Source organism: Camponotus vicinus, unplaced genomic scaffold, assembly GCF_025532165.1.
Source record: "Camponotus vicinus isolate PSW18456_S1 unplaced genomic scaffold, iyCamVici1.0 SCAF_4, whole genome shotgun sequence".
NCBI lineage: Eukaryota > Metazoa > Arthropoda > Insecta > Hymenoptera > Formicidae > Camponotus > Camponotus vicinus.
In genome coordinates, this window is record NW_028141976.1 from 16,304,280 (window position 1) to 16,331,111 (window position 26,832).

The following is a 26,832-nucleotide window of genomic DNA, read 5'->3' on the forward strand; positions in this document are numbered from 1 at the left end:
TATAACAGTTGCAAAGCTGCTTTTTTTGCTGAACGCGGCCGATAGACTTTAAAGCATTTTTATGTTTGGTAAAGTATCTTATGCATAATTACATATATCTAGTTATAATCTTATTATAAATTGAATATCACATATTAGACGATATATTATTTTGTTCTCTTGCCCATTGTTCCATCATCCTGCCGACGCCAAGGAGTTTCAGCCAAGATGAAGTTGCTGCAGCAATCTCAATTAATTCTGCCTGTGGCTTCTTGCTTAAAATAGCACCTGAAAATGCAACACATTTTATGTTTTGCAATTTCTTTTAAAAGTTTGCATAAAAATACGACCACTAAATTAATGATAGCAAAAAGAAAATATAAGATTTAAAGGCTAAAACAAAATAATTATAATAATATATTAGAGATTAAATAAAAGTCAAATGCAGAAAATACATAAAAAATAATACAAATACAGTATGAGTTAGGTTTTAGGTTCATATGATTATTAAATCACAGAAGATATATATAAGCTTCATGAGCCGCTACGATTGTTGGTGCAAAATAACTTTTTATTTTTCTATTATAGAGTTTTTTAATCCATCAAGAATCGATTTAGATAAACGATATTTCTTCGGAAATATTAAATTAAATTATTTAAACAAGGATGATAAAAAGAGAAAAATATGCAAGAAAAATATCGGATGCGAGTTACTAGAAGTCGAACACAAATCTTTCGGGAGAGAGAATTGTAGTCAGTATAGTTTAATTGAGAAAACATTCATTCTTATTTAATTAATTTAATTTGGTATTTTCAAAAAGAGATCATTTATTTAAATGTATCCTTTGTGAATTAAAAAAATTATTAATAGAAGAATTTATTGCTCACCAACCTCGGTGATTCATAAAACCTATATATATAGGTTTTATGAATACTGCTAGCAAAATGCTAGCAGTATGCCAGCAGTATGCCAGCAAATTCAATCATGACTTTGCAGCAGATTCCGATCTGCTGCGTCCTCATTAAGCTTAATTTCTGATAGCACGTCTTGCCAATATAATATGTTAATAAAAATGCAGCAAAAATCGAACATTGTTTATTATTATGTCATGACAGCAAATATGTAACAAATATCGAGCAAAATCTATCATATCCAATACTGACGGCAGAAACGCAGCAGAAATCGAGCATGATCTGCTGTCACATCATGATGGTAAAAATACGACAAGAATAGAGCACGACCTATTTTATCAGCTGTTGAAAGCAGAAACGCAGCAGAAATCGAGCATGATCTGCTGTCACATCATGATGGTGAAAATACGGCAAGAATAGAACACGACCTATTTTACCAGCTGTTGAAAGCAGAAACGCAGCAGAAATCGAGCATGATCTGCTGTCACATCATGATGGTGAAAATACGGCAAGAATAGAACACGACCTATTTTACCAGCTGTTGAAAGCAGAAACGCAGCAAAAATCGAGCATAGCATATTGTCACAATGTGATAGCAAAAATGCAGCAGAAAAACAATAAGAAATATCACATTAATCAATACTAATTAATTATTATTATTATTATATTTAAAAAACAGAAAGATATATAATTAATATTTTACACATAAACTTTATTAAATTTTAAAAATTACATCACATTTTGCAGATATATTTTAAATATAAAAATATGTATTATTTTTAAAAATTATTTATAAGTAATATTTATAAGTATAAAACAATTTACACATACGTATACATATATTATAATATACATAATATAAATATTTTTAATATGAAGTTTGTGTTCCGAAATTTACTGCCAATACTGAAAAGCTATAATTTACATTACATGCTATAGATTTTCTATATTGACAGTGAATTCCGGAATACATACACTATGCACATATATAGTGTAATCCTTATTAGTATGCGTATTAACACCAAACAAAATTTAATAATGACAAATCCAAAAGATCAAACAAGCTCCGAAATAACATTCCTCCAAAAAACAATTCATGATGTATACAAATAATTAGACGCGATGTGTCCAGCTATTATTTGATTCGAACTCGACTATTTTCAGAGGCGCGTTCCGAAATCCTACCCGCAGGGTAGAGTAACATCAAATCGACCAATCAGGACAAAAGGAGCAAACATTTCTCGATTCCGATTGGTAGATTAAATATTACTCTACCCCACGAGTAGGATTTCTGAACGCAGCTGGAAAGACATTAGGGCGGGAGCACAAACTTTTGCATAATGCATGAATGCGGAATCAATCAATCAGAGTCCTTCATTTCCGTTTTGGAGATAGAAATGAAGGATTCTAATTGGTTCATTCCTTATGCGTTATACAAAAGTTTATGCTTTCGATCATAATAACGAATTAAAGTATTGGAATTAAGCCAAAATAACCGCATCTTCGAACGCTGAAGTTAGCATTCTAAAGTCCGTGTCACACTACGTATTGCGGACGCGGATTGGATTGGCATTGCGGATCGGAATTCAACCAATCAAGACGAGGCAGCCTCGGATTTGAATTGCAGATATAGGCTGCGTTCCGTTTCATGCATTATGCGCAGAAAATCTATAGTATATGTTACATATATTATAGATTTTCTGTGCATAATGTGGGTGCATCCAGAAGCACAACCGCTCACTGAGCAGCTAAGGTCCATATTCTGAATCCTCTTTCATCGATAAAAATGCCTCTAAAAGTGGCTTATAAGCCTTCTGATTGGCTATAAGCCACTTTTAGAGGCACTTTTATCGATAAAAGAGGATTCAGAATATGGACCTAAGTAGCAATTGAATGTGATTGGTTTCTATCTTTGAATTCACCAATCACATTCGAGTGCTACTTAGCCGCTCAGTGAGCGGTTGTGCTTCTGGATGCACCCTGTGTGAAACGGAACGCAGCCATAGAATAAGTGGCTCTCTATTTTTACAAGCCGTAATCTGCAATGCCAATCCAATTCGCGTCCACAATACGTAGTACACGGGCTTAACAGCAAACACGTTACTCTCAACGTTTCAACTCTTTCGGGCTCAACTCAAGCGGGCTTGCAACTCGCTAGCAGGATACAAGACTCTGCGACTTTCGAAGTTAAAAGCAGTATCTGTAACTGACAACGAGAAAAAGCAAGGTATTAATCATATTTTATTATATAAATTATATCTTTTGGAAAAAAAAATATATATATATATTATTTTTGTTATACTTATCTTTTTTGTGTGATCTTCTATACTGCATTTTATGCGGTCAAAATAGATTATTGAAAAGTTGTCAAAATATATTTATTTATTTTGTAGGACGTTGAAGGTAGCACGCTACCATCAAGTGGTCCTGGCAAACTTGCAGCTCACATCAAGATTCTGCATCCTCCGCAAGCAGCATCTGTAACTGACAACGAGGAGAAGCAAGGTATTAAACATATTCTGTTATGTAATAAAAAAATTTGTATTTTAGAATTCGAATAAGAAAATTAAAGAATATAGCGATTATCTGTATTTAAAAGACGAAATGCATTAAGTTTTAATTCATTGGGAGGAATAATGTAGGATTCAAATTCAATATTTATAGTCTGAATATTCATATCTTCAATATCTCATTGATGACATATACATTTAATAGTTAATTTATTTAAATGATTTTCTTTAGTAATATAGTAGAAAATTTTTAATGGGATAGCAATAAAGATTATAATAATTATTGGAGAAATAGTTCAAATTATTTCTATTAAATGTCCGTGTAATAAAAATCGATCAGTAAATTTATTAAAAGAAAAAAATTACAATGAAAAGAATAATAGATGTAATAAGAATTAAGATTATTGTAGTAAATGATAATTATAGTAAAAAAAATTATTATTTCTATGAGAGAATTTGCGTTTTGTAAGGAAATAATTCAAGTATTAATTTTTAATAAAAGAAAGAATTTTATAGTATAGAATTTCAATCTATTACACTTTATAAATGTGTGAAAATTAATATTTTACTTACAGAAATTATTCATCTTCGTTGTCGTGTCCAGTATCAGATTCTATTTCTACGTCATTTTCTTTTTCTGGATTGTCATTCCAGTAATTGCGTGCTGTTCTCACATTTTGTTGTTTATTCTGCAGTGGGCGAATACTTGTGCGATGCCGCTGCTTCGCTGACCGTAAAGCTTCTCGCATATATGCTTGAAATTCAGTCCGGGTTGGTTTATTAAAATTGCGATTATTGCAAACGGCATCTGTAGATATCCTTGTATTGTATTAACGATAAAAAATAATGTGTATAATTTTAAAGAGTTATTTACCATAAATTGCTTGTACTATGCGCGTGTTATACAAAGACCGTAGAACAGTTTGGCCTTGTTCACGGCCAAACCAAGTAAATGCGGTTGTAACATTATCTTTTATAACTTCTTTAAAAGCTAGATTGACCGCTTCCTTAATTGAGAATCCTCCCACGTATTGTAGATAATCAACCTACATTAAAATACATTATAAAAGCACAATATGAACCAGTACAAATGAATAACTTGTTTGAGAAAAATTGTCCTTATATATATATATATAAGGACAATTTTTCTTATATACATTTTCTTATATATATATATATATATATATATATATATATATATAAACATACAAGATACATACTTATATATATATTTATGTATATTATTCTATTTATTATATTTATTCTATTTATTAGATTGTATAATTTCTTCTAAGATTTACTAAAATACTATAGTATGAATATTTTTTTCATTAACTTACTACTTCGTATATATTTTCGTCAATTACTTCAAACGCTTGCATCTCTTGTTCAGTTGAGATAGGTAAGCACATCGGTTTTTGTACTGCTCGTCGTCGATCTTGTTTCGTTTGCACGCATTTTAAAATGCGTTCCATAATGTTGTACATTTTCCTGCAAAGTTGTATTGTATATATGAAATTAATATAATATTAAAACATGATACATCCCTATAAGCACACAATATTCCTAGAATATTGTATAAATATTATTAATTTTTAATAATATTTATACAATATTCTAGGAATATTGTGTCTTATAGAGATGTGAGGCTTACTTTAGTTCTGTCTCTATGCGGTTGAATTGTTCCCTCATTTGGCTGTAACATTTAATTTGCATTTGTAAATATAAAAATATATATTTTTTTATATTATTAGATTTATTTACTTGGAAATATATTTATTTATTAATAACAATATATTTCTAAATAAATAAATTAAAAATTTTTTTAATATTATTGTTTAATAATTATTGTAACAATCGTAATTATATGTATATGTACTCACCGATTCTCCATGTTATGTTCTATCATGTTTTGTGTACTGCGTTCATCTATATCTGAGGACTGAACCTGAAACTTTCTATTTGCATTATTTAAAATATATTGATTTGATGATGGTGTGGTGTATGTAGGTATGTGTTGTGTAAATGAAGTTGTAGCATGTGAGTATGATTGTGTAGAAGTAATTGGTTGTAATTGTGTGTATTGATTATGTATTTGTGCTGGTTCATATTGTGTATGCTGATGTAATTCATATGGAAAATTATGGTGTGTCTGTGAAGTATTATAAAGATTATTATAAGAAGAATTATGAAAAATTTCTCTTAATTCTCTGACGTCCTCTTCAATTCCTTTTTGTTGCCTTTCATTAGTCATAGATCCATGTTCAGCTTCATCAGAAGAAGTAGTTTGGTATCTTAATGGTTTTGTTATCGATCTTTTTGGGCGATCCTTTTTTGGTGATGTAGCCATTTTTCTGTAACAATATGTAAATATTTTATAAAATTTTATATGCATACTAAAATATAACATGAATTATTTCATGTTTATTTTTTATCTTATTATTTTATAAACAAATTAAATACGAAATAACGAGAAAACTAAAATGTATATAGAAATAAGATTATATTCATTTTTTAAAAATTGTAATAATGTAAACAATTAGTAATAAAATTAATAAATTATATATTAAACATATATAAATCTAAATATATATATTATACATACACACATCTTGTAGAATATATTTAATGGTAGAATATATTAGTTTTGTGAGCGCTCAATAAACAGCTGTTCACGTAATTGATGTATTCTCTTAGATCTAGTCTGAGTTTAAAAATCAGGAATGACCGGTCATTGAGCGCTCAATGACTAGTGTTGAACTAATTTTATCTCGTCAATGTCCAAGTAAGATGACAATCCAGAAACAAAAAGAAAAAGAATAAGAATGTTAGTGGCAACAACAAATAATAAAATTTTGTTAGAAGAAAATATAAGCAGTATAGAACTCTTCTATAGTAAACATAAAAAAGAAATAATATAATTTTTATATATGTATAAAAACTTGTATCTTTTGCTTTTTTATTATTCTTTATTTACTTGCTAGATCGGGTAATTTTTTTCGCGATTTATTACATATAATTTTTCATAAATTTTTCATAAAATTATATTAAAATTGTATTTTATAAAATTTTATTGCAAACTATAATGAAAAATCCACTTTTTTCTACATGAAAAACTAATTAATTTAACTTAAAACGTAAATATAAAAACATCTTCAATTTCAAATTGAAAAAATACTTAAAAAAAAATGATAAAAAGTAAAAAACGCATTTGTTTAATTTTTGTTTAAGTTATATTATTTTACAGTAATAATTGCATTAATATTTTTTATATGAAAATATAAATTTTAAATTCTATCATTATGTATGATAGTAGCTACTATATATTGAGAAGGCTCTGAATAATTTTCATTATCACTGCAATCCCAAAATGGCATTTTATAACATTTTGTATGGATTTCATTTATACGTACTGAAAAAATATTATCATTTAACGTAGAACATTTAAAAACGTGGCACTTTGAAGAAGAGATACCAATATCATAAAAATCACAAATGTTTAAAAATTTTTTCATTATTAAATAATATGAGCTATTAGACATAAGAATATTCAACACAATGCAAATACTTCCATCATGTAACATACAGCAATTATCACGGTTATCTAAGCTAAGCAATATGCCATTAAACGTAATTTTACGATATTGAGAGAAATTAGCAAAATTACACGGAAGAGGGCCAGCATGATGCTGTATAGACACATGAATTGAGGAATCAATAATTATTATAGACTGATTTATTGTACGTGCTTCTATTTCTGCCATCCTATTTGCAATTTGTTGAAGAAAAAGACCAGGTTTTCTACAATATTTTCTAAAAATCATCATATTATTCTCATAGGGGAAAGCAGAAAATGAATCGAGAGGACCTAATCGTCGCACGTCATCGGTAAGATGAAGAAGACCATGCACATTATAAGAATTAAATATTGAACCATAAAGATTTTCACATCTGTTAACAAACTTTTGCAGCGCAAGGTTTGCAAAATTTAAATACATATCTGATGGTGATGTCGAGGCTAAAATTCTTATTGCTGCATGCAGAAATAAAAAATGTGTATATACTTGTTCATCAAGAATACCGTATGTTACAACTGGACCTACATATAGAAGAAATTGCCGAAATTCTGTTGCTTTATATTTTGTATATGCATCGAGTGATCTAGGACGTCTTACAAAATCAGATGGACAATATGCTGTAAGTATGTTTAATCGTCTAGATATAGTGCAGATGGATTTTGCTGATAATTTCGATAAGCGTGAATATTTTCCATGTACCCATGCAGATAACAATTTTTTCATGACTCCTAGGCACACAAGATGCATATATTCAAAGGGAACTTGTGATACCATTCCCATCGGTAACATAGACAGTGGACTTTGGCCATCTTTATGATGATCTTCATCTATACATTGAAAATATTCTTTATCGCTGCGAAGAGAATGCTTACTACCACAATAAACATATCTTCCTTTACATCGTACACCAGAAACTTTACATTTTGAACATGGTTGGCTAGAAATATGACTTCGATGATTCAAGATGAAAGCACGAGCTGGTGCATCAGCTATGAAACACCTTAAACGTAATGGTAATTTAATATTATTGAAAATTATACCTCCATTTACTAATATTTTCTTAATATCAGCAATAAACTTTTCAAAAAATAAATTTGGATCATATGGTTTTACAGTACCACGATATATTCCTACTATTATTGGCTTTGCGAGTTTAATATTCGCAATTCTACATTGTATTGGCCAAATATGAATGCTTCCTGATCTATCTACATAGCAACCATCAGTATTGAAATCTATTTCTAATTGATCAGGAAGGGATACAGTTGGAAAATGTGAAAGAAATTGAGAAATTTTTGTTTCTATTCCAAAATGAACGTATTCACCTGGTTCTACTTTGAAGATAGCAATTTTATCTCGAGGAGTATTTAGAAGTGTTCTTGCATCTTTCGGTAAGTTTTCAAAACAAGGATGTGTGCGAAGAAGTGACAGAATACTGTTACATTGGACATGATTTAAATTATTTTTTATGAAACAAGATGCCAATCTTTCTTGAAATGATGACTCAACTGAGGATGTATTACTTGTAAGAGAAGATGATGAATCACTATCATTAGAAAGACTATTATCCTCCACGTTTGTAGAAAGTGTATTACTATAAATATTTTCAAGGTTGACTGAATTTAATTCCGCATCTAAAGAACTCGAGGTACATGGAATATCCTTAACAGTAAATTGTTGTCTTTCACAATTTTGTAATGATTCTTTGTAATGTAAATTATTTTTAATTTCAGACATAATTCTTTTCCGTTGTTTAATGGATAATTTGTGAAAACATTTTCTCGAGATGGAACATTTAAATGGTTTCATAGTTACGTATATATCGTTGATTCTCTGCACGAATCTGCTATCTCAGAAGATTTTCTGGAAGGCTTTTGCTGCTTTTCTCAAAAGATTTTCTGGAAGAATCCTTAAATCTTCGAACTCCTGGAAGAATCCTTAAATCTTTGAACGCCTGGAAGAATTCTCTGTATCAGATGATCCTCTGCTGTATATCGTAATGATAATCCTCTCGGCAAGCACTGTGTATCACTGTAATAATATTCTGATCCGATCGCTATTGCTGTTGAATGCAGAATAACGCATATTATAACGACAAAACAACCGATATATAACAAAACAACCGATACATAACAACTAATTCGATAATCATTTGTTAAATAAATGATATCGAATTAGTTGCTATGTACTGGTACTATCTATATCTATATCTTTCAGATATCTATAGATGTCTTAAAGATATCTGAATAGACAAATCGATATTGGGAAAATAAATGATATGTATAGCATGACAATATTAATTTTATTAATTAAAAAGAGCTGTTGCAAATAATTATTGAATAAAGATCAAGGGAATATCATACACATAGGGAAATCTTAACAATCCAGATCAACATGCATTGTAATGTCGTTGACAGAAATAAAATAATATTTGTACAAATAAGCATTATAAATTAACATAATTTGTTTGAAAAAATTAAGTATATCTTAAAAAACTATAGAATTACTACGAGTTATTTACTGCTAGCATTTGAACATTTGCAAACATATACAAAATATAATATGTCGTTTAATTATAATTATAAAGTTACATTTTATTATACAATTATTATCAAAAAATTATAAATATTTTGAAGTATTGTATATGCTTGTGGACAAGATATTTTTTACAAATAGATTACGTTTCCAACAATGTGCGTATATTCAGTTCATTATTTTTATAAAAGAAATGCATTTTTCTATTTCAAAAAGTTAAATTATCTTATACTTCGCGTTTGATTGCAGTCGAGGCTTCTTCCATTTTTTCTTTCAACATCGGATCACTTATAGTCACAGCCGCATTTTTAACATCTCTCAAGGTTTCGCCGAGTTGCTGTATGCATCGAACGATAATTCCCTCTTGAACGTTCGTCATTTTCATGATCTCCGCGAACGATTTAGCTTGCGCCTATTCGTAGACAACTTCCACCAAACCGAAATTCAATGACGGTATAGTCGACAATTGATATTGCTGCTCTAACGTTCCGCATGCACCTTGTTCATTATCCCACAACCCTGGAAAAAAAAAACATTGTTTTAGCTTTCCAATGCTCTTAATTATTCGATATGTAATTTTTTTTAAACTTTATTAATTAAAAAAAAGACAATTGATGACACGTACATTAGCGAGATTTGGTGTGAGTGTAGGTTCTGAATCTGTGCGTTGTTGAAAGATCAGTGCTGATAGCAGCGCTACTATTTCTGCTGGTTGTAAAACTGTTAACATATTCTTGAGAACCAGCTCCGTTATCAGCAATTCATTACTACTCATTTGCAACGCGACTCTTCCTTTTAAAGCAACTGCAAATCAATATTAATTGTGTTAAAAAGAAATATTATTCACATGCCGATATATTTAAAACAAGTTTACCATTGCTGTCGAGTTTTCTACAATTAACATCTGCCACTTTAAAATCCTTGCGCTCGAAAACAGCGGGTTTCAACAGAACCCCAATCACTATACCACTATAAGTGTCATGGAAGAATAAGGTATCGTAACCATCCTGGAGAAATAAAAGAAAAATAGATGTAGAATACAAAAAAAGATTTAGATATAGCAGTAGCGTCAATCATGATAATACAAATATATAATTTTTTTTCTTTCTTTGTTTTTAAAGCGTGCATAAACTCATTCATACAATTTAACAATACAATCGATTGTTAATTATTTCAAATACTAACTCTTAGATCTTTCAGGAAACATTGCACAGGATCAAAGTCTATGACTGGAATTTTTTGAAGTGAATGCGCTTTATACAGATGCAGATCAACGATATCCATTATTGGATACATCGACCACATGCAGTTTTCTAGGATTCATATTTGACTTTAGATATAACAAACAGTCATATTCTTGTAGTGAAGGGCGAAATATAGGTTTTATATCCATATTATCGAACAATAGATTGTCAAATAATCTTAATGATTCCTTCGCGAGTGCACTCATACGATTTAAAATCAACTGATGGCGCTCTCCTTGTCCACAAGGATTTCTGTTGATAAGAGGTAGATATGAATACGGGTGGTAACGAAGCGCGAGTTGTATTAAATAATGTTTCTACGGCGGAGATTTCTTCATCTGGAAAAAAATTTAATGTAATATATTAAAAATATAAAATGTCTTAATATCGCTAGTCAATTAATCAAAGGATTAATTAAAATAATGTATTCGACCAAACTAGCCAGAAATTTTTGTCTATTAATACGACGTTTCGACCATATAGTTGTGGTCCTTATCAAGTATATACTGGAATAAAGATTTATAATTAATTTATTATATGGTCGAAACGTCGTATTAATAAACAAAAATTTCTGGCTATTTTGGTCGAATACATTATTTTAATTGATCCCGTAATATATTAATATATATATATATATAATGTAAATAAATTTAAAAGCAATTACACATAGATAAATTTGGAATAAAAGAGATTTCATTTCTGTTTATCTTTTTATATATCTGAATATATATAATAAATAATAGAATAATAAATAGAATATATAATAAATTTTCCGGGTAAAAAAAGAAAAAGAGAAAAATTTATCAATTATTTCAGTAATTTAATTAATTATTTAAATAATTATTTTATAATGATTCATTTGCAAAAATTTTTACAGTAATGAAAAATTGGAAATATATCAAAACTTACTAATCATTTCACCATTGAAATTAATGATGACAGGATCAGTATTCCAATGAGATCTTGCAACAACTTCTGGAAATCATAGAAATGCCACTTGCAGCATCTGAGCTGGTTTATAAGGTTCTAGCATTAAATATATCGACGTCATAAGCAATTCAATTACAACTTCCGATACGTGAGTATCATCTAACAATTGTGCTGATAACCACCGTTTTGCCAAACGGCAAGCAGGACCGAATGATGGTTGTTGAGAATGCAATCTATGAAAATGAAAATTGAAGATATATATCACGGAATTTCTATTTCGAATCTTATAAAAAATTTGCTGAACAGTCTCTCTCTCTGATCTTTTAGATATTTTTGTTAAAAATTTTAGATAAAAAGAGAGAATATCCTAAAGATTTTTTTAGTACAATTTTCTAAAATAAGTTTATTATTGTATATATACTGTATATATATATATATATATATATATATATATATATATATATATATATATATTGCATATTTTCTATATTTGTATGTTTTTCAATTTGTACGAAGGAAAAACAGAAAATTATAAGTTTCAAGTGTTAGATTTGTAAATATACCGAAAAAAATTGAACAACTTTTGTAAAATAAGCATTTTTCACATTCATAAAGTTTTTACCTTTTTCACTACAAATTATAAGATAGAACATGTACTGCATATTCACACACACAATATATCTTGTTAAGACATTAAATATATAAACAAAAATATATAATTATAATATATTTTAAACATATAAGTCACACTTGACTTGCCAATCATTTACGATGTGAAAATAAAAAATTATTAAAAAGAGAGACTTTTTTAAAATGTCTTTTAGACATTTAAATTATTTTATACTTCGCGTTCGATTGCAGTTGAGGCTTCTTCCATTGTTTCTTTCAAAATCGGATCACTTATAGTCGCAGCCGCATTTTTAACATCTCTCAAGATTTCGCCGAGTTGCTGTATGCATCGAACGATAATTCCCTCTTGAACATTCGTCATTTTCATGATCTCCGCAAACGATTTAGCTTGCGCTCATTCGTACTCATTCGTACTCAACTTCCACCAAACCGAAATTCAATGGCGGTATAAGCCGCAGAAAATTTGTATGGCTCACGTAGAGCACGGAAGCACGGAAATCACGTCCGATCCCGTCCAAGGCCTGGCACCGCCGCCATTATACACATATATATATATATACAGGGTGACCCATTTTAACTTAGGCAGCCAAATAACTCGAAAAATAAGCAAGATAGAGAAAAATGTTTTAGACAAAAGTTGTATGGTTTCGAGGGGGCCATAAGATGGTATCATTGGTTTGACCTTGAAGAGTCATTTGAAGGTCACGTGAAGGTCACTTCAATTTTTTTAAATGGAACATCCTATATATTTTTGTACATTCTTGTAGCTCATCTCGAGAGCTTTCCAAAACACTATAATTAAGTACATTTTCGTTAAGTACTTTTTGAGTTATGAGGCTTGAAATAATTTCTTAATTTTACATAAACCGTAAAATATCTTGTAAAATATTCATTTTTCGATTACCTTACCTTAATAGTTTTATGTACAAAATAATGAGAGGAATCAATTGGTGTAAAGAAAACACATAGTTGTTTCGAAGAAAAAATATGTAATTTGCAATTAACAATTCCATATTTTTTCTTAAAAACAACTATGTGTTTTCTTTACACCAATTGATTCCTCTCATTATTTTGTACATAAAAGTATTAAGGTAAGATAATCGAAAAATGAATATTTTACAAGATATTTTACGGTTTATGTAAAATTAAGAAGTTATTTCAAGCATCATAACTCAAAAAGTACTTAACGGAAAGGTACTTAATTATAGTGTTTTGGAAAGCTCTCGAAATAAGCTACAAGAATGTACAAAAATATATAGGGTATTCCATTTAAAAAAATTAAAGTGACCTTCACGTGACCTTCAAATGACTCTTCAAGGTCAAACCAATGATACCATCTTATGGCCCCCTCGAAACCATACAACTTTTGTCTAAAACATTTTTCTCTATCTTGCTTATTTTTCGAGTTATTTGGCTGCCTAAGTTAAAATGGGTCACCCTGTATATAAAAGATGCGGTCGGGAAGACGCTCTGGATGCTCTGAAGCGTTTGATTGACCAATCAGGGCTGCGTTCCACTTAATGATCGCGGCACTCGTAAACATGATGTGTCTTTGTTTAACTTTTAGTGAACAACAAGGATAAGATGATTCTGCGAGCGTTGCGATCGTTAAGTGGAACACAGCCCAGGTAAAAGGAGGAAAGATGTCTTTTAAGGCTGCGTTCGGAAATATCACCCGAGTGTACCCGGGTATAATTTTATCCTTGTTTAACAAACAAGGATAAAATGATACCCGGGGGCACTCGGGTGATGTTTCCGAACGCAGCCTAAGATGTCTTTTTAGATGTCTACAGATATCTTTTAGAAATTCTACAAAGACATCTTTAACAAAATCTTTTTAGACATCTTTTAAATGACTTTTAGATATCTTTTAGAAATATCTTAAAAATTTCTTTAATGAGATATCTTTTAGATTTCTACAAGACCTTGATGTTATTTGGATTATAGTTTTTTGGATAATTGTTGAATAATTTGTATATAAAATATAATCAATTCTTTCCAATTCTTTCGCTTTTAATTTAAAATTAATTCATTAATCAATAAATTATTAATTAATAATTAATTTACTAATTTTAAAATAGAAGCGAGAGAAAAAAATTAATTAATTTATTAATATTAAATCATATATATTATCGTATTTTACATTTAAAAGAAGATAAGTCTTATTATATATAAAATAAATCATGTTTTTGCTATTATTTTATGACTACAAACTATGCTGTATTTCTGCTGTGTTTTTGCTGTTACTTTTGAAATGGCAGTGCATGCTCCATTTCTGCCGCGTTTCTGCCGTTACGCCGTGTTTACAGATTAGCTCGATTTCTGACGATATTCTATCAATATAGCATGATTTCATGTTATGCTCAGTTTTAGTTTAATTTCTGTCGACATATTGTGCTAACACATAATGCTTAAAATCTACTGTTCTTATGTCAAGAATTTCTGTTTAAATTTTGTAAGATATTTTGTAGCATATTATGACGCAGAAACTGCTTGTTTCCTGCTACATTTCTGTCGATATTAATTGAGCCGGCAGATCATGTTTGACTGCTGCCGGAATTCTATCAGCATAATATGTAACGCACAATTTGCAATATATGATCTTACAGACTTGGCTATCTGGGTATATATATATATATATATATATATATATAACATATCTATTCTTTGATTCACCTTGAACTAGCTCTCTCTCTCTCTCTCTCTCTCTCTCTCTCTCTCTCTCTCTAATGAATCTAATTTAAATATAATATATAATAAATATAATTATTATATTTATAACTAGATCTAATGTATATGTACATTTGATAAGTTATAATTTAAACATGTATACATATGTATACATATAAATATATTTTAATAAATAATATAAATATATACATATACATATATAATATATACATATATACATATATATAATATATACATATATACAATATATACATATATATAATATATACATATATAATATATATTATACATATACTCACTGATAATAACTGAGCAAAGTTTTAAATCTGAGAAAGTTTTGTTTTGTTTTTTTCCATACCAACTATACTCTTTTGCAACGGTTACTGCAAAAATTCTTTTCATTAAATTTAAAACAAGTTGTCTTAAATTTTTGCCACCAATTTTTGAAAGTTTATTTACCTAGAAAATGAAATATTTTAATAAACAAATATAAAATGTTAAATTAATTATAATTTTATTAACTGTAATAAAAATGCAAACAAAATGTTTTATTTTTTGATAATAGATAAACATCGAAAAATCAACGAATAAATGGGTATATTATTTATAATTTATGAATCTTGTAAAGATATAATTAATATAGGTATATATAACATATTATTTTATTTTACCAATTTAGTACGATAATTATTATCAATAAGAGCTTCTTCTAATTGATTCAAACTGTTATCAGTTTCTATTGGAAATTGTAACATAACATCTACATCATCATCTTCATTGGGGATGCGTCTTGTATTGTCATTTTGCCATTGTTCGTGGAAATCTAATTGATTTTGTAAAATCAAATCTAATTTCTGCTTAAACAGAGAAAGGCTTCTATACAGGGCGATCCTGAAAAACGTTATGTCTTTAAAATGACGTATTCCTGACACCATTCTAAGACAATTTTTCCTTTACCAAAATTTGATTTGAAGCGTAGTTTTTGAATTATGAGCAAAAATAGTTAGTAAATCACGCGTCGGGTACAGAAGGCCGGCAGGAGCGGCGCGGCGTGCCGCGAGCGCGGGCGCAGCTGACCGCCCGACGGGTGATTATCACCGCATGAGTCGCTAACTATTTTATCTTATAACATAAAATTATGCTTTAAATAAAATTTTGGTAAAGAAGAAAATGTCTTAGAATTACGTCAGAAATACGTGTTCCTTAAAATAACGTTATTTTAATAATGAAAAGTTGTTCCGGATCGCCGGCCGTCCGACGTTGCAATCAGCTGATTGCTACACGCGATGTGTGTATGGCGGAGTGTGTGCGTAAGAGAGAGAGAGAGAGAGAGAGAGAGAAAGAGAGAGAGAGGGAGGGTAGGAGGGACAGACATTCATACACACGCACGCACTTTTTTTCTCGCTCTCTTTCTCTCTTTTACGCAACACTCATACACTCTCTCATTCAGTCTCTCACTCACACTCTCTCGGTCACTCACTCACTCACTCACCTGCTTACTCACTTGCTCACTCACCTTGTAGCAGCGTAGCGAATCTTCATGCTATGTATTGTTGTTATCTGCTGCACGATTATGATTGCTAGAGATGCGCGACACATCGAAATTTTTTCGATTATTAGTCTCACACTCGATTGACACAATACAGATTACACGATAACGAGTTTACTGTTTATTCACTCACTATTGATTTATCGATACCAAAAATTACTTTCAAAGAAACGCGAATGCAAACAGCACATGACTCGACGCGAAGCGACGGACCGCGGAGACTGCGCGACCACAAGAGTTATGTTGCGTTGATGAGAAACGCGACACGCGACATCTAACAAACGACTTGCGCGTGGCGCGTGATTGACGCGAGATAAGACGATTTTAATTACATTCGTCTTATCTCGCGTCAATCACGCGCCACGCGCAAGTCGTTTGTTAGATGTCGCGTTTCTGGCAACATAACTCTTGTGGTCGCGCAGTCTCCGCGGTCCGTCGCTTCGCGTCGAGTCATGTACTGTTTGCATTCGCGTTTCTTTGAAAGTAATTTTTGGTATCGATAAATCAATAGTGAGTGAATAAACAGTAAACTCGTTATCGTGTAATCTGTATTGTGTCAATCGAGTGTGAGACTAATAATCGAAAAAATTTCGATGTGTCGCGCATCTCTAGCAATCATAATCGTGCAGCAGATAACAACAATACATAGCATGAAGATTCGCTACGCTGCTACAAGGTGAGTGAGCAAGTGAGTAAGCAGGTGAGTGAGTGAGTGAGTGACCGAGAGAGTGTGAGTGAGAGACTGAATGAGAGAGTGTATGAGTGTTGCGTAAAAGAGAGAAAGAGAGCGAGAAAAAAAGTGCGTGCGTGTGTATGAATGTCTGTCCCTCCTACCCTCCCTCTCTCTCTCTCTCTCTCTCTCTCTCTCTCTCTCTCTCTTACGCACACACTCCGCCATACACACATCGCGTGTAGCAATCAGCTGATTGCAACGTCGGACGGCCGGCGATCCGGAACAACTTTTCATTATTATAATAACGTTATTTTAAGGAACACGTATTTCTGACGTAATTCTAAGACATTTTCTTCTTTACCAAAATTTTATTTAAAGCATAATTTTATGTTATAAGATAAAATAGTTAGCGACTCATGCGGTGATAATCACCCGTCGGGCGGTCAGCTGCGCCCGCGCTCGCGGCACGCCGCGCCGCTCCTGCCTGCCTTCTGTACCCGACGCGTGATTTACTAACTATTTTTGCTCATAATTCAAAAACTACGCTTCAAATCAAATTTTGGTAAAGGAAAAATTGTCTTAGAATGGTGTCAGGAATACGTCATTTTAAAGACATAACGTTTTTCAGGATCGCCCTGTATACGTGATGCTTAAATTCATCAAATCCTAAAAGAGAAAAATATTCAAAATACATACAGTTTAATAGAGAATATGATTTTATTTAGTTTCAAAAAACAAATCTTTCTATTTAATATACAAATGTGTATTAAAATATAGTAATTACTTTAAAATTTAAATAAACGTAGGAAATTCTATACCTGTTGTGTCATGTTGAACATTAGAAATACTTCGACTACAAGAAACGTTTTGATTTGAAACTCGATGGACATTTTGCGAATCTGTAATTGTAGAGCTCTATATAAATAATGCTATAACATCTATTTTATTTAAAGAAACAAAAAATTTCAAAAACTACGTAAAAATATATTAAATAATTATAAAAAAAATTTGTCTTATTTTTAATAAAACAATAATTATAAATTAAAATTTCTTCCGTGTTTTAAAATATTTTATTATAATATATTTTTTAAAAAGTATATCTATATATGTAATAAAATAAAATTAAGAAGTTTCATTATCTTGGACATACATTTAATAAATCGTTATAATACACAGCAGATATAAATATCTAATTGTTACCTTTTATTGTTTGATGAATATTTGAAGAAAAATTATAATTTTGTTCAAATCGTGCATGTTGCGTTTCATTTTCTTGTTCTGATGGACAGTTTTCTTTATCTTGCAACATGCGACGTGATTTATTAGAATCCTTCGAAATTTGTGGTACTTTTGGATAATTATCAATTTTTTTATTTGTAACAAGGTTATCAATTTCCTCTTCACTGCTTGAAGAAAGTACTTTTGTTGCATAAAGTCTTCTCCTTTTTTTTACAATTTCTGCGTCATCTTCATCTGAATTTAAATCTGATAATTTTTCAGCTAATTTTAGCTAATTTTTCCATTAAGGAAATTATCTGAAAACAATAATATTTTTAAAATATTTCTTTCTTAAAGCTGCAAATAAAAATTTCAGCAACAAAATAAATTAAACTTGTACCTGTACTTCCAAATATTCTTTTAATGGATACAATTGTTGCATTAATATTATTATATTCTTTCATTTTCTCAACTGCTTTATCATATTCTTTTTGATTTGTCAAATTTGGCCAATATGCTGCAGATTTTTTTTCACATGTAAACCAATTGTTAGGTATAATTTGAAGACCATCTTCAAATTCGACAATATAATATTTCTTACTCATAATGAGAGAGATATTGTTTATTTTTATTTTATTTTAAATATCTACAAATTAAATTTTTTATTAATTATTCAATATGCAATAACGGTAAAACAACGAATGCATCATTGTTTGAGTATTGCATAATAAACATTTTCTTGCTGATATCCGATATGGGCCATGAACATAATTCAGACAAATTGCTAACTTTATAAATTTCAAGTAATGATGACACACATGGAACATGAAATAAATCTTGTTTAATCATATATTTTCTACCGATGACAACTAAGCATTTTCTTGTGTTACAATATGCAATATTTTCAACTTTTATAATACTTTCATCTTTCATAAGACAACAATTATTAGCATTATCGTTCACTTTTATAACATAATTTGAAATATTAATAACTTCATACTGAGGATTTGTGCAGTTTTGAATAATGGGACCATTAGAATGTTCCTTAAGTAACTGTATTTTAGGATTTTCTTTGTATGTCAAAACTTTATTGTTACATATAGCATCTTTCTCTACGTATCTTCTATGTAATTGTTGTAACGGTTTATCAGCTTTGCGAATTGCTTTCTTTACTTCTTGTAAAAAGTTCTCATATTTAAAAGCACTAAATAAATCTAAAGTGCCATGTATTCGAACATCGTCGCATAAATGAATCAGACCGTGAACATTATGAGAGACATAGTATTCTCCATACAAAATTTTAAAATTTTTGACATAATGATTCAATAATTCTTCAGCATAATTCAAATAATCCTTACATAAATTTTTGCTGCATAAAATTCTAATAGCTACGTGAAGAGTTAGAAAATGATCATATAAATCATTTTGAAGTATTCCTTGAAAAACAACAGGGCCTGTATATAATAAAATTTGTCGATATTCAGTTGCCTTCCATTGTTTTAAATAATCCAAAGATCTCGGTTTTCTACCAAATTCAACTGGTACGGTCTGTTTAATAGTTTCTAAATTGTTTGATATTGTTTGACATTTACGATGTTGCAAACGAATTTTTAAATCACCTGTTGTCCACATATACAAACATTTTCTCATAATTCCGAGACAAAGTAGATGCATATAATCAAGAGGAATATTTTCTATAAAATATAACTGCGGTATTTGTTTTAAATTGGTGTAGTCTAAGTGGAAATTTTCATCGGTTTCATTTAAAAAATCATTATTTGTTCTTTTTGCAGCATGAATATCTGCAAAACAAATACGTCCGTTTCGATATTCACCTTCAATTATGCACTTTGTGCAACTGAAGTAACCATTGTGACCTTTTACATTTAATATAAAAGATTTTGCAGGAGCATCGCATAAAATTTGTTTAATTTTGTTTAATATTATATAATTTCTCATACAGAAAAATTCCATTATTTATCAACTCTATCATTTCTTCGACAAAATCTTGTAAATACTCATTGCAATTTGCTGGTTTCTTAGATCCATAATATGCACCAATTATAAAAATTTCTTTATATGGCAAAACACATCCTAAGATTGGCCATAATGATGATGTTGAAGATCTTGATATAGGTAAACCATCAATATTGATTCCTAGATTTATTGTATGTATATTATGAAATCTGTGATTATATTTTCTACAATATTTCTCTAATGCAACACGAACTCCAAAATGAGAATATAAACCAGGTAAAACAGTTTTGATTGTAGTATTTTTCGGCGTTTGCAATAAACTTCTAGGATCTACTGGTAAATCAGAAAAGCATTCATGCATATGAAGAATTTTCAAAAGTTGACTTAGTGTAACGTGATTAACGTTATTTGTTACAGCCCAGTCACGTAATAAGAATTTAAAGTTTCTTTCCTCTTTAACATTCTCAGTATTCGGATTGTCTAAATAAACTGCATTATTTTCTGTATTATTTGTTATTTCATTTAATTCATGTATTATATTCATAGTCATTTTCGGTTTCACTGCATATAAATTCTATATGATTATCAGATTCATTTACATATTCATTTACATGATTATTTTCATAAAATTTGGCACTTGTACTTGGCAATGTATGATTTTCGGATAATTTTTCCTGATCTTTTCTGATCTTTTCTTGATCATTATAGTCTAACAAATTTGTTTCATTTTGCACAAGTCTTCTCAAATGCCTAACTGACATTTCACGTAGCCGTTTGCGTTTTTTATTATATTTTTCCATAATTTCCCTAAGAAAAAATATTTTCTTTTTAATCTTATTTGAACTTTAACTTTTTAATTCATAAAAAGAAAATTTATATCAGACAATAAAAGATATAAATTTTGAATATATTGTATATCAATTATCTTACTACATAATTTAATCATCTCATTTAATTCTTATTAATTATAATCTCTCTTACTTTCATATATCATTTATCACAATTTATCAATTTATATATTGTATTATATAATTATTTCAAATATTATTAATTAAAATTATAAAAATTGTTGGGAACGTTAATTATTCATAAAAGTAATGCGTTATCATTATCGTTACTTGTTACATATTGCAGCAACATTGCCACAATGTTCTGTGTTTGCTGGGTCCCTAACAGCACACATATCCTAAAGACGTTCAGAGGACATCCAGAGGATGTTAGGATGTCCTCAGGAGGTCCTCTGAACGTCTTTTGGATGTGTGGTGCTGTATAATTTACTCGTTAATATGAAATAATTGATGTAAGTCTTACCTTACAACGTCTTTTCCTGCTAAGTCTGTTTACAACTGTAATTATTCCGATACGTATAGTATATCCGAAATTAATCCAATACGTATGTAATTTTGGACGGAAATCCAATACATGTAGTAATGTTAGATGGAAATATCTACGAATGATTAACGGAAACATTCATTACTAGCATGTATAACATCATCTTAGGTGATATAATATAATATAAAGACAATCTGTGTATGCCGGAACAATATAAATTTATCCCTACCAACATGCATGTCCAAAAGACGTGCGCAGGACATCTTTGGACATGCATGTTGTTATATTGTTATAACACTAATTCACTCATTAATATTTGAGATAATTGTAAATCTTACCTTACAACGTTTTATCCTGCCACATGTTATCCTGACACAACTGTAGATAATTGTCTCTGTAGATAATACTACTGTCTAATAATCTTAGACAGAAATGGCCAACAACCATTCATATATATGATATATACGACAAGTTTCGTATTACACTTATATACATATATATATACACTATTTACAAGTCTTTGGCACAATAAGTCTAATATATAAATTGCTGCATATCAGCCGAGACAAAGAGAACAAAAAAACATAAAGAAAAAATGCAGGGCGATCCTGAAAAACGATCCGTCTATAAAATGACGTATTCCTGACACCATTCTAAGACAATTTTTCCTTTACCAAAATTTGATTTGAAGCGTAGTTTTTGAATTATGAGCAAAAATAGTTAGTAAATCACGCGTCGGGTACAGAAGGCAGGCAGGAGCGGCGCGGCGTGCCGCGAGCGCGGGCGCAGCTGACCGCCCGACGGGTGATTATCACCGCATGAGTCGCTAACTATTTTATCTTATAACATAAAATTATGCTTTAAATAAAATTTTGGTAAAGAAGAAAATGTCTTAGAATTACGTCAGAAATACGTGTTCCTTAAAATAACGTTATTTTAATAATGAAAAGTTCCGGATCGCCGGCCGTCCGACGTTGCAATCAGCTGATTGCTACACGCGATGTGTGTATGGCGGAGTGTGTGCGTAAGAGAGAGAGAGAGAAAGAGAGAGAGAGAGAGAGAGAGAGAGAGAGAGGGTAGGAGGGACAGACATTCATACACACGCACGCACTTTTTTCTCGCTCTCTTTCTCTCTTTTACGCAACACTCATACACTCTCTCATTCAGTCTCTCACTCACACTCTCTCGGTCACTCACTCACTCACTCACCTGCTTACTCACTTGCTCACTCACCTTGTAGCAGCGTAGCGAATCTTCATGCTATGTATTGTTGTTATCTGCTGCACGGTTATGATTGCTAGAGATGCGCGACACATCGAAATTTTTTCGATTATTAGTCTCACACTCGATTGACACAATACAGATTACACGATAACGAGTTTACTGTTTATTCACTCACTATTGATTTATCGATACCAAAAATTACTTTTAAAGAAACGCGAATGCAAACAGCACATGACTCGACGCGAAGCGACGGACCGCGGAGACTGCGCGACCACAAGAGTTATGTTGCCAGAAACGCGACACGCGACGTAATTAAAATTACATTATTCTTGCGATTGACTTAAATCTTCGCATCGTGAATGCAATAATTTCGAAAACGTAATAACGTACAACACATGCTTTTTAAAATAATAATTATTTATTATAATTAGAAATAGTTATTATTTATAATAAATAATTAATTTTTTAAGTATGTCATTATACGTTTCATGTTTTCTACCGCATTCGCAATGCGAAGGTTTTAGCCGATCGTTCGTCTTATCTCGCGTCAATCACGCGCCACGCGCAAGTCGTTTGTTAGATGTCGCGTGTCGCGTTTCTGGCAACATAACTCTTGTGGTCGCGCAGTCTCCGCGGTCCGTCGCTTCGCGTCGAGTCATGTGCTGTTTGCATTCGCGTTTCTTTGAAAGTAATTTTTGGTATCGATAAATCAATAGTGAGTGAATAAACAGTAAACTCGTTATCGCGTAATCTGTATTGTGTCAATCGAGTGTGAGACTAATAATCGAAAAAATTTCAATGTGTCGCGCATCTCTAGCAATCATAACCGTGCAGCAGATACAACAATACATAGCATGAAGATTCGCTACGCTGCTACAAGGTGAGTGAGCAAGTGAGTAAGCAGGTGAGTGAGTGAGTGAGTGAGTGACCGAGAGAGTGTGAGTGAGAGACTGAATGAGAGTGTATGAGTGTTGCGTAAAAGAGAGAAAGAGAGCGAGAAAAAAAGTGCGTGCGTGTGTATGAATGTCTGTCCCTCCTACCCTCCCTCTCTCTCTCTCTTACGCACACACTCCGCCATACACACATCGCGTGTAGCAATCAGCTGATTGCAACGTCGGACGGCCAGCGATCCGGAACAACTTTTCATTATTAAAATAACGTTATTTTAAGCAACACGTATTTCTGACGTAATTCTAAGACATTTTCTTCTTTACCAAAATTTTATTTAAAGCATAATTTTATGTTATAAGATAAAATAGTTAGCGACTCATGCGGTGATAATCACCCGTCGGGCGGTCAGCTGCGCCCGCGCTCGCGGCACACCGCGCCGCTCCTGCCTGCCTTCTGTACTCGACGCGTGATTTACTAACTATTTTTGCTCATAATTCAAAAACTACGCTTCAAATCAAATTTTGGTAAAGGAAAAATTGTCTTAGAATGGTGTCAGGAATATGTCATTTTATAGACGGATCGTTTTTCAGGATCGCCCTGTATACCTACAATACCTATTTTATTACGATTTTCAACTAAACTACATAGTATTGGCCACAACTGCTGATTCGAACTTTTAAAAAGTGGTAAACCATCAATATTTATGTAAACTTCTATTTGATGTAAATTTTGTAAAGATACAAATAAACATAATTTTTGAATGCAATTATTTAAATCAAAATGATAATAATGTCCTGGTTCAACAATTTTTAATGTATTTTTTCTAGGAGTTTTCATTAATACGCGAGCTTCCGAAGGTAATTCATCATGTTTAGATTTTAAAATAGCTAATAATTCGTTAAGTGCGACATGAGTAATTTTATTTTTCCAAGCCCAAGTAGCAAGTTGTGATTCTAATGAACATTTATTGGCTGTATTATTGGAATTTTCATGATCATTATTAATAGATTCGTTATTGAATAATTTGTTATTGAATAATTCGTTATTTAAAGTGCTTTCATTAATAAAATCATTATTAGATGTATCATCATCTGAACTCTCTAAACTTTCTAATATATTATTATCAAATTCAATATTATTGAAATTATTATCTAAATCAATGCAATTTAATTGTTCATTAATATTCATATCATTATTTATCAAATCATTATTATTTAAATATTGAGCAAAAGCTTGATCAGATTCAACTGAATTTATCGAAGAATTTGTACTAGCTTTTGCTCGCCTGTAATATTTGGTAGAAATTTTAGGCATACTCACTTATTTTCCAAGAGTCCTAGAGGCAACGTATCAGTGTACTCTTGAAGTAGAATAATCTGTACCAGTATATGGTCTTGCGTAACCTTCACCTCTTCCAGAGCTATATAAAATAAAAAATGTTTTAATTTATAAATTTAAGAAAGCATTTATTCTAAAGAAGATATAAAATAAGAATGAGTAGATATTCTATAAAGATTTTGAGTTAATGCGCTAAGTCAAATACATGATTAAGACTACGGTTAAAGCTATATAGTACACTACGATACAAATGCTTCGAAACATCATTCTATTTTTCTTCTCTATTCCAGGAAAATAAAGATAGAATAAAGCAAGTTTCAAAGCATTTGTAGCGTAACTTATTTGACCGCAGCTTAACAGGATATACAATATACAGTACATACAATATGTAAAAATCTAAAATATGTATTATGCATGGGATATTGTTAACTTTGTTAGTTTATTAAAAAATTAATTTATTAAAAATATCATCTAAAACTATAAATTAATTTTAAAGCTGTAGCAATATGTCTATATCTTTTATGAACATATACAGTTAACTTCTAGCTATTTTCGAGCAGATTGTCGACCACATTTTCATAACAAAAATATATTGATATATTTTATTTTTAAAAGGATTAATAATTGTGATAAGTAAATAAATTAATATGACGCTTATATGTTCTATTCTCGCCTGATAATAAAAAAATTTATCGTTATATAAATGAAATACTAAACTTTTTAGGTTATGAAAATAATATCTGCTAAATTTATATATTAAATACATATAAAACTATACATATACTTACATTGTTAATTCTCCGTATCCGTATTTTGCAGTTGAGACCACTGAGTAGCCCAGAAATGGGCTGTTTTATATTAATATTTAGATCACTCGAACGAGAACACGTGTCTTGAGACTTCCAAGGAGAGTCGCCGGTACACGAGTAGGCTCGTGCGCGCTGCTTATCGCTGCACGAACCCGCCAAATCAGATCACGTGATCGCGCTTGACCAATCCGCATAAGACTCGTACATAGCAGTCTTTTTTTTTATCGCGTGATATATGCGTGATACATCGGCTGCGTTCCTTTTTACGCTTTCAGCGCTGAAAGCGTCGCTCTATCTTCGTTTGATATTCGATGTGCAATAAAGACAGAATGATGCTTTAAGCGTGTAAGCGTTCAAATGGAACGCAGCCATCATACGCACGATTAGAATTTTATAAACATAACGACGGAAAAATATAAGAGGCTATGCCTTACGTGACGGAAAAGTAACAAGTAATGCTATGCCTTACATAAAACCCTTATTTTTTGATGAAAATTTGATGAAATTTTGACAAAAAAAAATGAATAATGATAAGTCCAAAATAAGTCTATGTACAAACGTCCACTGGATGTACGCAGTATATATTCATAAATTAATTATATAAAAGGGATGTCCAATGGTTATCCAATGGACGTGCGTTTATACAGCCCATATATATCCTTGTATGGATGTACATTGGACGACCTTATTATGTCCACGGACGTATGGTAGTAAACTGGACGTAAAACGGACGTCCATAAGATGTACGGTGCTATTTGGGATTCTTCGTTCCAAATACAGGAATTTTCTATTTAATATATAAATATATAAAT

The 26,832-nt window shown here is 30.8% G+C and overlaps 4 protein-coding genes across 13 annotated transcripts; all 4 read right to left on the reverse strand.

Annotated features, from left to right (window-relative positions):
* Positions 1 to 1,609: 1,609 nt before the first annotated feature.
* Positions 1,610 to 8,920, reverse strand: LOC145970503 (uncharacterized). 2 transcript variants are annotated; one of them, XM_083097330.1, is made up of 7 exons: positions 8,795 to 8,920; positions 5,285 to 5,755; positions 5,056 to 5,097; positions 4,742 to 4,892; positions 4,276 to 4,447; positions 3,975 to 4,209; positions 1,610 to 3,375 (listed from the first exon to the last, which is right to left on the reverse strand). In XM_083097330.1, the coding sequence occupies exons 2-6, from the start codon at positions 5,749 to 5,751 to the stop codon at positions 3,980 to 3,982; spliced, it is 1,062 nt and encodes a 353-aa protein (XP_082953456.1). In that variant the 5' UTR covers positions 5,752 to 5,755; positions 8,795 to 8,920; the 3' UTR covers positions 1,610 to 3,375; positions 3,975 to 3,979. The 2 variants fall into 2 exon arrangements, with proteins under 2 accessions (XP_082953456.1, XP_082953457.1); XM_083097331.1 differs by lacking the exon at positions 8,795 to 8,920 and adding an exon at positions 6,007 to 6,294.
* LOC145970499 (uncharacterized) lies at positions 6,364 to 8,788 on the reverse strand. The gene has a single exon (XM_083097323.1). The coding sequence runs from the start codon at positions 8,786 to 8,788 to the stop codon at positions 6,689 to 6,691; it is 2,100 nt and encodes a 699-aa protein (XP_082953449.1). The 3' UTR covers positions 6,364 to 6,688.
* Positions 8,795 to 16,813, reverse strand: LOC145970506 (uncharacterized). Of its 4 annotated transcripts, none has more exons than XM_083097341.1 (6): positions 12,533 to 12,865; positions 11,668 to 11,921; positions 10,700 to 11,096; positions 10,389 to 10,521; positions 10,140 to 10,318; positions 8,795 to 10,033 (listed from the first exon to the last, which is right to left on the reverse strand). In XM_083097341.1, exons 3-6 carry the CDS (start codon positions 10,817 to 10,819, stop codon positions 9,995 to 9,997), a joined length of 471 nt encoding a protein of 156 aa, XP_082953467.1. In that variant the 5' UTR covers positions 10,820 to 11,096; positions 11,668 to 11,921; positions 12,533 to 12,865; the 3' UTR covers positions 8,795 to 9,994. The 4 variants fall into 4 exon arrangements, 2 of the variants coding, with proteins under 2 accessions (XP_082953467.1, XP_082953468.1); XM_083097342.1 differs by lacking the exon at positions 12,533 to 12,865 and adding an exon at positions 12,311 to 12,451; XR_014438513.1 differs by lacking the exons at positions 8,795 to 10,033; positions 10,140 to 10,318; positions 12,533 to 12,865 and adding exons at positions 15,309 to 15,468; positions 15,681 to 15,900; positions 16,526 to 16,813 and having other exon boundaries at positions 11,680 to 11,921.
* Positions 16,814 to 17,764: 951 nt separating this feature from the next.
* On the reverse strand, positions 17,765 to 26,211 carry LOC145970502 (uncharacterized). 6 transcript variants are annotated; one of them, XR_014438507.1, is made up of 8 exons: positions 26,000 to 26,211; positions 25,194 to 25,293; positions 22,097 to 22,307; positions 21,738 to 21,873; positions 18,850 to 21,233; positions 18,432 to 18,766; positions 18,050 to 18,130; positions 17,765 to 17,897 (listed from the first exon to the last, which is right to left on the reverse strand). XR_014438507.1 is itself a non-coding variant. In XM_083097328.1 (8 exons), exons 6-8 carry the CDS (start codon positions 18,538 to 18,540, stop codon positions 17,833 to 17,835), a joined length of 255 nt encoding a protein of 84 aa, XP_082953454.1. In that variant the 5' UTR covers positions 18,541 to 18,766; positions 18,850 to 19,095; positions 21,738 to 21,873; positions 22,097 to 22,307; positions 25,194 to 25,293; positions 26,000 to 26,149; the 3' UTR covers positions 17,775 to 17,832. The 6 variants fall into 6 exon arrangements, 1 of the variants encoding a protein (XP_082953454.1); XR_014438510.1 differs by having other exon boundaries at positions 22,097 to 22,152; positions 26,000 to 26,209; XR_014438508.1 differs by having other exon boundaries at positions 22,097 to 22,179; positions 26,000 to 26,209.
* Between the last annotated feature and the right edge of the window lie 621 nt (positions 26,212 to 26,832).